This window comes from Neopelma chrysocephalum, unplaced genomic scaffold, assembly GCF_003984885.1.
Source record: "Neopelma chrysocephalum unplaced genomic scaffold, ASM398488v2 Primary Assembly neopelma1_96821, whole genome shotgun sequence".
Classification (NCBI taxonomy): domain Eukaryota; kingdom Metazoa; phylum Chordata; class Aves; order Passeriformes; family Pipridae; genus Neopelma; species Neopelma chrysocephalum.
Window position 1 is genome coordinate 1,405,676 of NW_020925465.1, and position 16,491 is coordinate 1,422,166.

Here is a 16,491-nt window from a genome sequence, read left to right on the forward strand (position 1 = left end):
TAGACCCGAGGACATTGGACAGGCAACAGCATTTAGAAAGCACTGGGTAGAATGTGCTAGTTCTTTCATGATCTGATTCTGTCTACAGTTGCTATTAGCTCTAAATTACAGAGACAGAAAAGCACTTCTATCCATTGCAGGTCTGCTTCAGCAGATTTGGATACTCAGTGCTGCATTCTTAAGCTTGCCTGCTGGTAGCAAGCAAGTTGTCAACTCATTTCAGGAAAGCCTTGTCCTAAAATTTCACTGTTGCTCCAGTGGAAAGGCTGTGAAGTCTACGGGGATGTGTGTGTATGTGGTGGGAGAGAAGGGGACTGTGCTGTTTAACTTGTGTGTGAATCAAAGCCTGGGGGAAGCAGGAGATAAGAATTGTCTGGGAGCAGCTGCAGGGCTTCTTTGCCAGTAGAGCACAGCCTGACAGTAGCACCCTTGAGAGCCACAGTCATGGGCAAGCCCAGGGATGAATAGCAGGGCATGGTCAGCCAAGTCACAGCTTCGGGACAGATGCAGGCAGGACTGCCTTGTCAAGCCTTCAGAGAAGGGAATGGCCTGAGACTCTGCAACACATGACACAGAGACTCCTGGGTGAGAATTCACCCAGTGCACGTGCAGGGCTTTGAGGCACCTCTCACGTAAGCCAAAACCACTCTCCTCTGCCACTGCTTCACCCTTGGAGCCTTGGCACCTCCATTCCAAAGACATTGCCAATTACACTGCACCTGTTCTGCAGGGGTATGGGTTTGTACTTTCCAGGCATTGACAAAGAATCCTCAAATGATGTCATATGATGTCAAACCTGTTAATAAGCCTGTGGAGGTTATGACATGGATGATTTCAGAAGCAGTCATCTCAGAAGTGGTTGTATTTTTTTTATTTTATTTTTGTTGTTGTTGTTGTTGTTGTGTGTTGTTTTTTTTGGGGGGGGGTTGTGGGTTTCTTTGTGTTTTGTTTTTTTTTTTTTAATTAAGGGAAGGTAATGGCTTTTGATAGCTTCTGTTCCACACGTCCTGGAGGCAGACTTTACCTTTTACTGTCTGAATTTTTTCTTCCAGATAGATTTGTCTGTTCCACCAGTGCTGCATCCTAGATGGAACTCCCACATGGAATTGAAATTATCCAAGCTGCAGAGAGAAGAGAGAGAGCTAGTCTGGCTAGCAGATACAATGTTTGTGTGTGTGTGTGTGAGAGTGTATATATGTTATGTTTCTGTCTGTGGGTGTATGAAGAAACTGCTGAGAGCAACCCAAATTTAAAGAGTTTTTCCTGGGTGTGGTGTGTCTGTAATCACTTGACTATGGAAGTTCCACAGCTTCTCATGAAAACCCTGTCTCCTCTACTCACAACCTGCCTACTGACCCTCAGGCATGAGAAAACATGACAAGTCACTGACAGAAAATATGTTAACATTTCTTGAAGTACAACTTGATAGTCTTCAGTAGGATGAGGTTTACAAGCACCTAATTTGAGTAAAAGTATGTTCCAATGAGCATTTTTCTCTATCTGGTATAGTACCATCCCACTGAAATCACTTTAGCTACCAAGAAGCACCACAGCACAGGTGTTATTACTATGCTGCTGTTACCAAGCATCCACATTTCATGAAGTACACTAAGAAAATAAGCGGAAGTGAATTAATTATTTCTAAGGAGTTCCTACCTTTTTCTGATAGGCAAGTAATTTTACCAGTTAGGCTCTATTGCAGCTGTTTAAACTTCTCTTGCTGCTATGAAGAGTTCACAATGATACTTCATCAGAAGAACTGAACTGCATGGGAAAGAGTCATAAAGATTGTTGAAGATTTGACTGCACTCCCTTTAGAACTTTCCTGTGTGAGGATGTTGTGTTTAAGTGATGGTCTAGCTTATGAGCAGGCCCAGTGCCCTTATGCAGTGTCATTTTTTCCTGCCAATAAACTAGACTCCTTCAAGGAGACGTGCCTTCCAGGAAATCTGCTAGGGCCAGGGGAACAGTTTGCAATCCCCCACCCAGCCACTGAGGAAGCAACTGAGGCAGCCATAACATCTTGCTAAAATGTCTAGTCTTCTGGTTTTGTTTGGTATTAGTTTGTTTTTTTTTTTTAATTAAAAAAAGTTTTCTTGCTTTTAGTACTATTTAACAAATTAATCTGGCTTTGGTGCTAGCATAATGTTTTGAAGATATCTGATAAGGAATCACAGAATAGTTTGTTGGAAGGGACCTTTGAAAGGTCATTTACTCCACCCCCAGCCCAGATATAAGATGAGAAATTTGGGGCAGAAGTCTACATGGGGAGCAGCATTTAATGCCTCTCCATGGTAGCAGATATAGGTGACTTGCTTCCCACTGGAGGTAGAAGTCATGTTCTCCTGACTTCTCTGCTCTCACAGCTGTCTTTAGATAGGTTTGAGCCTGCTGCCAATTGAGAAACAATCATAAACACGTCACCAAAGTTACTGTTGTAGGGTGTTGTTCCAGTCTCTGTTAGTTTTTCTTTAAAACAACGGGGAATTTCCAGTCAGCAGGATTGTCTGACAGGTTGATGTTTCTGGGCTTTGTGGATAGACTCGTCATCCTTGTCAGCCATAAACCGTGGGGAAGACTGTCATTTTCCAAGGCAACAGAGAAGGTCTGGAATGTGTCACCAGGATTAATTTAGGAAATCTGTTAGAGCAGCAGAAATTCGCACAGTTAGCAATTTATTATTCAGCTGTTCTCTCTGTGCTGAAGTGAATAATTTCTGTGAAGCAGGGAAGTGGGACTGGAACAATCATAAATTCCAGGCAAATAAATACTGTGGCAAGCAGATATGCTTTTGTGTTCTTTTCTTCTGTTGGAACTACAAGCTGCATGTGACTAGTGCCAGGATGCTGCAGTGCAGTTGGGCTCACATGAACAAGGACCTAGGTTTTCTTCTCCATCAGTAGATACCTGATATAATCAGGCCAGCAAGTCCAGAGGAAAATTCTCCTCTTAAATTAGGTGCTTCAACTTGGCCTGAAGAATCTTATCCCAAGCTCTGTGAGTAGCTGGAGCAGACCTCCATGGATTGGGAAGGGAACTTCTGCAGAGGTTATATATAGCTGCATCTTTGCTGGGTCGTAGGGATCAGGAGGACAAGACAAGCATTTGCCAGTCATTGTTTATCAGAACAGGAACCGCACTCATGTTACACAGGAAGTTGTTCCTGCTTGTGGGGTTGCATGGAGTGGTCCCCTGAAAATGGGACTGCACCCTTCCAGTGTAGATCTGGCTCAAAAGTGCCTGCATCCAGAGGCTTTATAATGCAGAAAGTGAAGATCAACAGAGTTACTGAGAAGGAGAAATGGGGGTACCTCCCAAAGGTGTATACAGCAGCTCTGGAGCAGAGGCAGTAGCAGAACCTTCTGTTATCTGAATCACTGTTAATCCTGTTAATCTTGACCTGTCTCTTAATCTGTTACTGAGTCATAAAAAGCATCATCTTGTTTTTTAGGGAAAAGATTTGTATAACAGTTCAAAGAGCAGTTCACACAGTGAATGATTCGCTATTTTTGTGCAGTGCATCTGATACATACTAATACAATATGTCTGAAGGCAAGGCAGGGTGTTTTCATAACAAAGATTGCACGCACTTTGCAGTGCAAGTAGAAGACTTGGTGGCCTTCCAGGTATCATGGAGTAATAATGATTTCTCCAAAAGAGTAGTCAGGTTTGCACTCTTCAGCTGGCAGCTCAATCCGATACACCAGAATCACTCCCCACCACACCTGCATCATTTTGATTTCTCTTCCTGTACAAGCTGCCTGTAACCAGTGGGGGCACAGCTGTTGGAATATTCTCTTAGTGCTGGGTGCTGAAGACTGGTGATTGCTTTTGCTTCCACCTTTTTGCTTTTCCCTCCTGCTGCCTTGTAGCAGGATTTAGCTGGCAGGAGTTAGGTGAAAGGAGTCTCGGGAGCCTGCCTGCTGTGTGTGTTGGTCTCAGGGGCTAAGATACCTCCTCCAGGCCCCTCCTTACACAGCTGCAGGATCTGGAGGACTCATGACCTGGTACTCTTCTGCAGTGGACACAGGCATCAGAGTGGGATGGAGAAGGGAGAATGCTCCTTCAAGGTACCTGTTTGTGAAAATGCCTGCATAAAGTATGTGTGAGGGAAAACCTAACTTCTGCCTTTGGAGGGATCTGGGCCAGCAGGGTGATGAGCTGGGTTTGTCTGATGGTGTGACCCCAGCTCAAGACACATTTTTGGGGCAGGCTGATCTGGACACACTGGCCCTGCTTACATGACCTTTGCATCATCAGATATTTGTAGCTGCAGGTATGCTACTTAATTACATATTCACACTGAAGTAAAGCTTTGTGTAAAAACACTGAAATATAAATTATGTTTGAAATACTGCAGAAAAATTCTGTTATTTGAGCCAGTTTTCTGGTTTCATCTTCAATAAGACCTGCTCAGGTGAACTCACAACATTTCTGGACAATCTATTTTCAATCAATGGGATTATTGCTTTTATGAGTGACTAAAGTAATAGCTTATCTTAAGGGCTTGCGTGTCTTCAATGACAGTGACGGAAGGGCTTCACTGATTCTTGAGTGTTGTAGAATGATGGGGAAACTGACCTCCTACAGAACGTGAGTTGTGTTTATGTGTGGAGCTGAAACTCGGTTTCTCTCTGCCGCAAAGCCTTACCCACCTCAGGTCAGAGATAGCCTGATAACCTTCCCCCAGCTTCTGTCTTTGCACATTTGTATTATACATTTGTCTCAGTCATCTCATCATGTACCACCATCTTGTAGTTCTCAATATGAAAAGATGTCATTTTATGATATTAATAGCTATTTGGCATAAAGTACACTTACGTATCAGAAAATAATTGTTCATGCTCCTTCTAGGCTTCGTGAAAGGTCACAGAGCAGAAAGAGAATGAATGAAGGTCCATCAGGGAATGTTAATGATTTCAACTAGGAAGTGTGCTTTTTTTTTTCCTGTACAGCAGAGAAGGCTTGCAAGCTAATGAATGAATTGAACATTTCACAGCTCAGAGATATTAACTATACTAAATCAAATGTGTGTGGCGCAGTAAGAGATAAGAAGAACACTGACTGTGATGCATATAAATGAGATAGAACTGACAGGCCATCAAGAGTGTTTGACATCTTTCAGAAATTGATTATAAAATGCGGTACCTGCTTCAACCTGGAAAAAAACACCTACAGGGTCATTCTCAATATTAACCCAGTGGTGGTTTCTAGTTGTCATGAAATGGAAGTTGAGATCTCCTCAGTGCATGGCTAGTTTGGGTAAACCTCTCACTGCTTCCTCTGAAACCTGTAATTGAGAGTGTGAACTTCTGCAACGTCCTCTGCAATCTGTGCATACACATACAAAGGCATTTTGAAAGACAGGTATGGGGTGCTATTTTTTTACAATGAGATTTGTGCAAAGGAAATTCTTTTGATTTCACTTGATTACCTTACCTGAAGCAACGGTGTGTGCAAATTTCCATCATCCTTTGCTTAATTAAGAATGCCTAAGTTGTTCATATCTTTTTCTCTGTAAGTCATTCTTAGAAATTCTAATAGTGTAACTTTTGCAACTTTGCCTGCCCTATTTAGGAGATTTATTTTTTTTTAAAAAGTAACGAAGTCAACGCTGCTTCTGCAAGTTAATTCTGTGAGTTTATGTTTTCTGTATGAAAGCTGGATTGATGTCAGTCAGCTATTGAAGGGTTAGGTCGTAGCTGGTGGTGCTCCTGCAACAGAGGTCAGAGAATTTAAGAATTTATTTTCTTTAGTTCAGATGCAGGATCTGTTTAGGTATGTGCTCTTCACCATTTTCCTTGCAAAATTCACTTCAGTCTCTTTCAGATGCCATTCAAACCACTTACTTGAGAGGTCTCACAGGGTCACACAATATGAGGTTGGTAGTCATCTACAGGGGTTGTCTAGTCCAATCTCATTCTCAAGCAGACTTACCTACAGTAGATTGCTCAGGGCTGTGACCTATGAAGTTTTAAATATTTCCACAGATGGAGACTCCACAGCCACTTTCTTCAACTCAATTTGTTTTTTCTTATGTTTAAGTTGTATTCCCTGTGCTTCAGTTTGCACGTATGATCCTTTCTGTCACTGGGCACCAGTGAGAAGAGTCTGACTCCCTCTTTATTCATTCCTTTTTATTGGGTGTTTGTGCATACTGCTGAGACCCCCACTGAACCATCTCTTCTCCAGCTTAAGCAGTCCCAGCTCTCTCAGCCTCTCCTTATACCCAAGATCTTTGAGTCTCCTCTTCAGGGCTGTCTTACTTCTTTGCTGTCTCACTCCAATAGTCCATCTCTCTCGTATCTTGAAGCCCAGAACTGGGCACATCACTCCAAATTTGGTCTTACCAAGGCCAAGTAGATGGGAAGGATCCTTCAACCTTCTGACAACAGTGCTCCTGCTGCAGCCCAGAAGGCTGTTGACCCTCTCTGTTACAAGGATGCATTGTGGGCTCATGGTCAGCTTGTTGTCCACCAGGACCCCAAGGCCTTTACTGTAAAACTGCTTTCCAGACAGGTGACCTGCTTTTCAGCTGTTTCACTGGGAAATACCTCCCACAGGTACCTGAACAACTGTATTACTGTTTTTCAGATGGCTGGTGACAACTTAAACCAGCAAAACTCACACGAAACCGTATGTTGTAACACCCAGCCAGCAACCACGCAGCTGCTTGCTCACTCCCCCACCAGCTAGAAAATGTGTGGGTTGAGATAAAGGGAGTTTAACAGGGAAAACAAAAGCCATACATTCAAGCAAAGCAAAACAAGGAATTAATTCACTGCTTCCTGTGGGCCAGCAGGTGTTCAGCCATCTCCAGGAGAGCAGGGCCCCATGGTTACTTGGGAAGACAAACACCATCACTCCAAACGTCCTCCCCCACCTTCCTCCTTCTTCCCCCCACTTTATGTACTGAGCATGATGTCATATGGTCTGGAATATCCCTTTGGTCAGCTGGGGTCAGCTGTCCCAGCTGTGCCTCCTCCCAGTTTCCAATTCACCTCCAGCCTCCTTACCAGTGTGCACTATGAAAAGCAGAAAAGGCCTTGGCTCTGTATAGTCACTGCTCAGCAGTAATAAAAATTATTTCATCAAAACTGTGTTCAGCACATATCCAAAACACAGCCTGTTACTAGTCACTGTGAAGAAAATTAACTCTACCTCAGCCAAACCAGCCTATCATATCTGAGTGCCCTCACAGTATTTGGCTTAACACCTGATTGTCTAGCTATCTAGCCCATATGGGTCAAGGACAGCACTATTACTTAAAATAACCACCCTGCCACTTCTAAACACGCCACCTCTGGGATGCTTTCCCTTATGGAAGTTTTTTTATCCTTTGCGGACAGGGCTGTTTATTGTAGCCAGAACAGTGACAGCACGTGTTGTCCTGGAGCTTTAGCCATTTCTGTTTTATTCCTGTAGCCTTGTCTAGAGATGTTAAAAATAATGTTGATTGAAACTCCTCACTGACTAGTGATTACTGTGGCAGTCTCTATTTTCTCTTTATGTCAAGGCTGGGATGTGAAAGAAGACAAAAAGGCCTAGGCTTATCATATGAACAGATTCAGTGTGTGTGTCCTTCCCCTCCATTTCCCTGAAAGCTTCAAAAGTAGGCTTGAGGACAGAACAACTGCTCTTTCCTTCTGCTTGTGCCTGTAACAGCAGCACCTCAGTTGCATGTAGATCAATTCTCTCAAGCATTCAGTGCTGAGCTGCTGAGAACAGAAGCTGTTATCCAGAGAATGTTTACAACAAAGTCTGAAGTTTAAGATGAAGAACAAATGAGATGGAAAAAAAGCTTTTCTTCACCAGAAGTAACAAAAGAGATCTTAGTTGAAGTGTAGTGTAACATTTTTGTTCTCATAGTACATTTCTTTACAATCAGTTAACAGTGATACCACAGTGCAACATTTTGCACATTTACAAAGTGACTTTGAAATCAGAGGTGAATTAAGAGAGAGCCTGTGAGGATCCTGAAACTACATTCTTGTTGTTCTCAGTGTCCTGTGTGCTGAATAACTGCAAAATCAATGCTAAAGTATTTAAAATCTTCTTCTTGCCTAAGAGATAAAAGAAAGTTATGCAATTTTGTTTCTTACATGATGAGCTGAGCTGACATTATAACTTAATGATAGCCTAGAATTAGTGCTTAGAGGGAAAAAATAGTCTCTTTCTGCTGCTGAATCCTGTTTCCTAAGTAACTAGTGTATTATACTGTCTGAGAAGCTCTAGGTGGAGAGAAGCTGAAAAGAGATAAACTTGATAGATTATTGAACCCAAATCAGTTCCACTGATCATCAGTGGAAAAGATGTGTTCAAGGGGATCCAGAAATTAATGGTGTTAGTGGCATTGGTGATCAATGAAGTACACACAGTAAGGCTGCTTAGAGAGATTCCTGCAGTAGGAATGTGTGACCCAACTAGGCTGCATTTCCTTTGCCCTTGCTATGAAATTTTATCTTTCTTGCAATTTCAGTTAGCCTTCCTTGCGTTACAGGAAAGAAATCACCAGATGGTCTGAGTAAATTTGCCCTCAGTATGCAAGAGTTCCTGTGCTACTCTGACCTTGCAAAGAAGGATGCAAAATTTTAGTAGAGGAAGACTGACAGTAGATAGGGACTCTGAGTGTTCCAGGTGGGGTTTGTTTGGGGTCCCTGGGTGTCCTTCTGTTTTTAGTGGCAGATTTCCCAACAGTGGAAGTGTCAACAGGCTTGTGGTTCAGCTAGCTGAATGGAGACAGTCATGTTTGCTGTTGTTATTATTTCTCACCTGAGAAAAAAACCCCTGTGTATAACAGCCCAATCTTGTGAGGCTTAGAATTATCAGTTTCTCCATGGTTCTCTGTGGAAGATGTAAAGGGGACATTTCTCTGTCACATTTTGGGGTGTTGGAGGGTTGTTCTTTATTCAGGGTTGCTTTCAGTTTAGAGCTCTGGGAAAACATCTGACCTGGAAAAGAAAGGTGGAGAGAAAAAGGAATTGCTTACCTCTTAAAAAGTTCTTTGTTGTTTATAAGAGGCAACAGTTAATCTGATAACTGCCATAACTCAGTTGTTTAGAGACTGGTGCTAATAACACTAAAGTTACGGGTTCAATCCCCGTATGGGCCATTGACTTGAGTGCTGGACTTAATGATCCTTGTGGGGCCCTTCCAACTCGGAATATTTCTGTGATTCTGTGATCACTGGGGCAATTCAGGAGGAATCATTGTGACAGGTTGCAGATGTTTCTCCCTTTAAGGACCAAGGTTTTGGCATCATTATCCTGAGAACTGATGTGGAAGGCAAAAACAAATACAGTCCTCCAGACAGAGTTGACACACCAAAGAGGTAATTTATAGGGGAGACATAAGGGTTTGTTAAAACCTGTGATAATGCGAACAAACAATTATTTGGAAGGACTTTGATGGTGTCTCCTTCCAACCTAAGCCTTTGTAAGACGAGGGATGATAAATATGGATACACGTTATGTCCCTGTGACTGTGCGCTACAACGAGGCTGTCTGAGATTAATTCAGTTAAGTCTCAGCCAGCAGTGAGCCAATCTGGAGGTGTCCTGACTCAGCAAATAAGGACAGCAACTAACCAGCCACCTACAGCGTTTTTCCAGGGTGAAGGAAACTATTTTAGTAAATGATGTGAAGTGTTTTCCTACTCCAGGCAAGGTCCAATGCAGCTTCCAAAGGACATGTGTCTTTACTTCATCCATGTAACCAGGCTTGATCCTGCTGAAGCCCTCTGGTGCTCTGATGATGCAGTATCACAATACATGCTCTTCCCTTTTCCCAGCATCTGCTTTCCTGCCCAGCTGAATGGTTGACAGTCATTTGCTGATAGAAGTGTCTCTGAAATACAGGGTGAATGGGTTTATACAGCCCTGCAGGGACAGGAGGGCATGCAGGAAGTCACCTCTTTGAATGGCTGTGCAAGGTCTTTGTGCAACAGCAAAAAGCTGTCTCAGGAAAACATAGGGATTGAAAATTTGGGAGCAATGTGTATTCGGGGCTAGAAAAAGGACAAGGCAGAGCCAGGATCTTACTTACATACTAAGCATTGTATGTAAGAGGTGATGATGTCCAAGGGCAGATAAGAGACAAGCAGAGATGTTGCTTCTTTCTGATCCACAGTAAGAGCCTAGAATTCGTCAACAACTCTGAATGTTTGTTAGTGCTGTGTGGTCCTACTTGCCGTGGGGTGTGTAATTTCTGACAACCATTAAGGCTGTGATTACTCATCCCTGCAATCAAGATTTCAAATTCCTTTCTTAGCCCTGGTGTCATTTCATTCTGGAGGTATTACCTGCCTATTACATTAAAGACCCTTCAAAATCAATCTTCAGCCACTTGACTGAACTGATGAAGTGAAAACATTGTGTGGGTGGCAGCTTGTCCCCTTGAGGACTGCAAACCAACTGTGCTGCCATCATGCAAGTCTACAGATGTAGTCTCTTCCTTTTGCTGCCGTGCTTCTTGTGCCAGTGCCAGGTAACTCATCTGGTCAGGCTGAGTGTTTTGACCACCTCCTGCCTCCGGGGGGGAGTGTGCTACCTCCTCAGTGAAAGGTGAAACCTTTCCAGATGCAGAGCGAGTGAAAGATGGTCCTGAGTGGGGGGAAGGAGAAAGCTGGCATCATGGTGGTTTTCACCTGCATTCTAACAAGGCTGATTTTCTTTTGTGCTTTCTCCAGGGGCTACCAAAGACATGGGGAAGATGCTGGGTGGAGATGAGGAGAAAGACCCAGATGCTGCCAAGAAAGAAGAGGAACGACAGGAAGCCCTCAGGCAACAAGAGGAAGAGAGGAAAGCCAAATATGCCAAGATGGAGGCTGAAAGAGAAGTTATGAGGCAAGGGATTCGAGACAAGGTAGGTGTCTGGCTTTCAGCACACGCTGGTCAACTCAATGCCCAGTGGAGAACAGCTGTTTTCAGATGATTTGTGACTAGTTCCCTGAGCACCTGAATAGAACCAGGTAATTACTTTGCCATACTGAACTTTATAATCTTGTGCACTATTCCTTATGCCTGCACTGGGTGAAACTTCCAACCCAATCCTCATGATTCAGGATGGAAACCCGAGTAGGGATGAATTTCTCTGGTGGCATAGAGAATCTTGGAAAGAGTTACTGAGAATAGTTCTGCACATAAGGAATTTGGTATTATGCTTCTAAGAAAAGAAAGGACTTGGAGGAAACTGTCTACCTGTGACTCTGCCAGAGAAAGGTATTCGTATGATTATTTAAAGGAGGGTGTTAGTTACAAGACAGACAGATGCAGAAGCTCTACCTGGTCAAAATTTGTTGTTTTATAATCACAGAACCATGGAATGGTTTGGGTTGGAAGGAATTTTAAAGATCATCTAGTTCCAAGCCCTCTGCCATTGGCAGGGATGCCATTCACTAGACCAGGTTGCTCAGGACCCCATCCAACCTGACCTTGAACACTTCCAGAGATGGGGCATCCACAGCTTCCCTGGGCAACCTGTTCCAGTGCCTCACTGCCCTCTGAGGAAAGAGTTTCTTCCTAATACCTAGTCTAAACCCATCCTCTTTCAGTTTAAAACCATTGCCCTTGTCCTGTCACTACATGCCTGTATAAAAATTTCCTGTCCTCCCTTTTTATGAGTCCCCTTAAGGTGCCGAAGTTTGCAGTGAGTTCTCCCCAGAACCTTCTCTTCTCCAGGCTGAACACCCCCAGCGATAATGTATTTAATGAATATAAATCTAGAGAGTTCAGTATACTAATATAAGCATATCCATGTGTGCATAATATGTTTAATATATGTTTATAGGTGGAACTATTTCTAAGCAATTACATATGTCATGAGGGTGAAAGAAAAAGTAATGAATTTCTGAGTTGCAGGCAAATGAGCTAATACCCTGTTTCCACTGGTCACTATCTCTTCTACTAGACCATTGAAGTGTTCCCAGAGGTAGATGGGGGTTGCATTTTTCTTGCTGCTGGGCAAACTGCTGTAAAAGCATTTAAAAAGTCTGAGATGCCCTCTGTTATAATTCCAAGGTGATCATTCATGAGTAGGATGTATGCAGCCTGAGCTTGAGTCAAGCATGCAGCCAGTGGGTATTTCCCTGTGATACTGGCAGCTATCTAGACTTTGCCGAATTGGTTGAGTACTGGGTGGCAAAGTCTCTTGGAAATGCATTGAATCCTTGAGGAATATGGCAAGGAGTTGGGTCTGAAGAGAGAGAGAACAAGAATAGTTGGAGGAACATTATCTGGCCTCAGTCAAGGCTCTGGACTGCAGCTTTTCTAATGGTGTGGTGGACTACCTTTGAGATCAGCGTCAGAAGGTCCTGCTTTGGGCAGGACACCTGGATTGTGAAAACAGGGGGGCTCGGTTTCCTGTGGTTTTCTTTCTCCTGTGAGTGATCCAGGTAGCATGCATTTGAAAAATGAAGGTGTTTTCTGCAGAATCAGAAAAGATGGATAAAGCTGTAGAAAGGAGCTGCATTTTTCTTTTCCTTTTCTTTTTTTTTTTTTTTTTTTTTTGTGTTTGAGAATTCATGAAAGAGAGATTACTTTGTCCTGACAAAGAGATGGATTTGATTATATCCAAGGCTCTGTCTTCAAGTACTGTGGATTGGTGGCTGGAAATATGAAACAAATGTTGAAAGAATCAAAGAAAAAGCTGGATTATTTCCTCCATTACTTGATTATTTAGAAATTGCCTTAATTTCTTTGCCAACTCCAGTGAAAGCAAAAATGTAAAAAAGGAGAAAACTGAAACAGAAGTTTTGTCTGGTATGTATACATACACAAGGTATGAATTAAATCCAGGGCATTTGAAGTTTTAGACAGCTCCATGATATTTCCTCATTTCTCACAAGAAAGAGTGAGAAATAAGCAATTAAGTTGAGTGAATGAGTAGGAACAGATTATTTACACAGAATACAGATTTGAAAGTGTGTGTCCTAGGTCATGAACCCACAGTCACAAAGTTAGTCCTGCAGGATGTTGGGGAAACAAGCCATGAAATCACATTTTCATCAATTAGTTAATAAGGTTCTAGGTGAGGCTGACAGAAGGGGCAGACTGATGATGTTTGTTGTTTTTGACTTTTTGCCTTGGCTTTCCAACAAATGTGATGAATGCACTCTCTTGTTTAGGGCTTCAGGAAATGTGGGAGCTATGGCAAGCTTGAAAGGAATAATGACAAATGCCACAGCCTGTGTTAACTTCTGGTTTCAAATCCAGTCTATTCAATTGAGACGCGTATGCCCTTAGCCCAGCATGGCAGATGGGCACAGAAATGACTTAAGGAAAGAATAGCATGAATTATGCAGAAATCAGATATTTTTTTCAGTAAAAAATATGCTGCACTCTCATTTGGAAATTAATTTTTAGGAATGATATTTGGACATGACATTTTGAAATAACTGGACTACCAGTTGTCTAAGCTTCTACCCAGTGTTAGTCTGGCACCTGATAGTGAAAATGGACTGAAAGAATGTAAAGAACATAACTGGGGTATACTCCAGCTTCCTCCTACCCCAGGAGATGTGTATGCAGCTTACCTTCTGATCTGATCTGTTCTTGGTCTTAACATTAATGCCTCACAGATTTTCTGGGCCTTATTATAGCTGTCCCTGGGAAGTGGTGCCACACTTGACCAACAGAGGCAAGAGTGCCAAGAGGCCTTCAGTGCCCCTGTGTCTGGTAGGTGAGGCTCTGGATAGCTAATATCCCTGTTACCTTGCTAATACCAAGTACTATCAGCTTGCCACGCTGCAGCAGCTCTTGTTTCCGCGGCTCTTGGGTGGAATATGGCCTTCTGTAAACAGATGAGCTTGTTTGTGTCTATGCACACCTGCATACCTCAGCTAATTATTTTCTTCAGGTAATAATCTGTACTTAGTTATTTACATAATTAATTATTTCCACCACTGTTGCAGAACCTAGTCCCAAGGAAGCCCTAGTCCATGCTTTGTTATTAACACTCTACCTGTCTTGGCTGTTAATGAGACAGTGTCCATAGGCTGGCTTTCTGAAAACCTCACACATGTTTAGGCAGTCAGCATTGCTGAACCCATGCTGAAAAGCAGCAAGAGGTCTGACCTATCCTCACAATGATGGGTTTCAACCAAAAAGGATGTAAGCATGGTCCCCTGTCCAAATGTTTTGACTTCAAGACAGAATTTAGGTTTGAATTTAGTCCATGCTTGAGATGGAGCATGAGCTTCTTCAGTAGTTCAGTTCTCAGAGTAAAAGGGGGAAGTGTCTCTGGCCCATCGTGTCTTTAACCAGCCTTATGTGCTGGTCATGTGCTATATAGCACATGGTTTTGGTTTATGTGCTATAAAGCAGAAAATTAGTTATATTAATAAGGATTCTTGTGCTTATATTATTAAGGATTCATGTTCTATATAAAGCAGAAGTTTAGTTATATTGACAGAGATTCCCATCCTTCAAATGAAGCATGAAATCTGCGTGAAAAGTATGGAAAGGTGTCAAATGGAAAATTCTAATGCTGGAAGAATTAAGGTTGTCTCTACACTTGTAATTGACTTTGTTGGGTGCTGTGTAAAGATTGTGGCACAGTGCATGATCATATGTTTATGCTTCTAGGAACCTCAGCTCTCCCATTGCAGAAGACAAAGTCAATTGTTTTCTTAATAAGCAGATGCTTAGTATTTCATCTCTGTCATGCCTTACAGTGTGTGTTTTCAAGCTCATTTACTATGTAGTGTTGAAATTCTGAGGGCAATATAATGAATTTCCTCATTTGGGAGTTTAATTCTCTGTTGCTATTATTTTTATGCATTCACTAACATAGCTGAGTTTATCCCAAGCATGGATTCCTCTGAGATTTATCAGGGTGGGGGATAGAGTTTTGTTTAGTGTTTTGTGTTTCCAAGGTATAAAAGCAGAAGAATCATTATGTGAATAAAGCTTTGATGGCAGGAGAACGTTAACAGCTTATTGCATCAGTGGTCCTCAGTGACACAGTAAGAAATGCTCAGGACTTCTTGTCCCTTTGCATGCAATAGGGAATGATGAAATCTGGGTTTAGTGTTTGTTCCTGCAGGCAGCATATCACACAGCAGGAGAATGTGCAGTCCCTGTTCTGTTTAAGTGTAAGTCCTTCTGTCTCTGGATGTGAGCCACTAATTCTTCCCATTTTTCTTACTGTGCCATTAAATGCTCTCAGTGATTAGGCAGTAAGATTCTCTGCAGTATTTGGTATTGTCCATAGAATCATAGAATGGTTTGGATTGGAAGGGGCCTTAAAGATCATCCAGTTCCAACTGCCCCTGCCATGGACAGGGACACCTTCTGCTAGATCAGATTGTTCAAAGCCCCATCCAATCTGGACCTGAATACTGCCAAGGATGTGGCATCCACACCTTCTATGGGCAGCCTGCTCCAGTGCCTCAACACCCTCACAGTAAAGAATTTCTACCTGATACCTAACCTAAACCTGCTCTCTTTCCATTTAAAGACATTTCCCATTGTCCTGCCAGTCTAGGCCCTTGTAAATATTGTGTAGCCCCTTTAAGTACTGGAAGGCTGCTCTAAGTCTCCCTGGAGCCTTCTCTTCTCCAGGCTGAAGAACCCCAAACCTCTCAGCCTGTTTTCGTAGGAGAGGTGCTTCAGCATTCATTTCATCCTCATGACCCTCCTCTGGACTCGCTCCAACAGGTCAATGTCCTTCTCATGCTGGGGTCGCCAGAGCTAAACACAGTACACTGTGTCACAGAAAACCATGGAAAATATTCAGTTCTTTGTGAAGGCTTGTAATTTTCTGGTCTTCCATGGCTTAAGGTGGATGGCATTGGAATTTGCTTCTAAGAAAGTAAGAACATTTGGGTTGCTGGCAACGGGAGCAGTCCCAAGCTAATGTCTTTATCTTCTCCAGTGGGAAAATGTTCTCGTAATGAGCCTTTTTTTAAAAATCTGATTGCTGAACTTACTTTTAGAACTAAATCACTCAGACTAAAATGCAGTCAGGATTTATAGCTGCAGCCCTAGATTCTTATGTGAGATAATCAGCATGCAACATAATATAATTATTTAATTTTAATATTTCATTTGCATATTTCCTTATGTAACTGGTGCATAGCTGTTAAAATCCTGTCGTAGGGCAGGAAAGATAGCAAAATGTGAATTGGCTCTGTTCCTCAGTGATATCAGACCTTTGAAACTAAACTCCAAGCTCAGGAGTGCAAGCTTAGGTTTGGTAAAACTTTGTTGCTATACAATAGCTTCCCACTGTTAGCTAAACATTCTTGTTTCATTCTTGTATACCTGCAGATGCAGATATTGCCAAGGGCTTTAAAAATCCCTGTACAATGGATTGAAATTTCACCGCCTGAAAATACAATTTTGGTGGTGCAGTTTTTCCTCGTGAGGAAGAAATACATAGTACACTTTTCATTGGAGATGATCGACAGCTGAAAAAAGTGCTGAAATTGTATTATTTGCATGCCACAGTGTGAAAGATCTAAAAGAAAATGTTTTCCTCAGCAATGAATCAT

The 16,491-nt window shown here is 42.4% G+C and overlaps 1 protein-coding gene across 1 annotated transcript in view; it reads left to right on the plus strand.

Moving 5' to 3' along the window:
• CPLX1 (complexin 1) overlaps positions 1–16,491 on the plus strand; it is a 108,645-nt gene that overhangs the window by 56,774 nt on the left and 35,380 nt on the right. Inside the window, exon 3 of the mRNA XM_027670249.1 lies at positions 10,687–10,862. Coding sequence (XP_027526050.1) covers positions 10,687–10,862 — 176 coding nt within the window. The remainder of the gene's footprint in view (positions 1–10,686; positions 10,863–16,491) is intronic.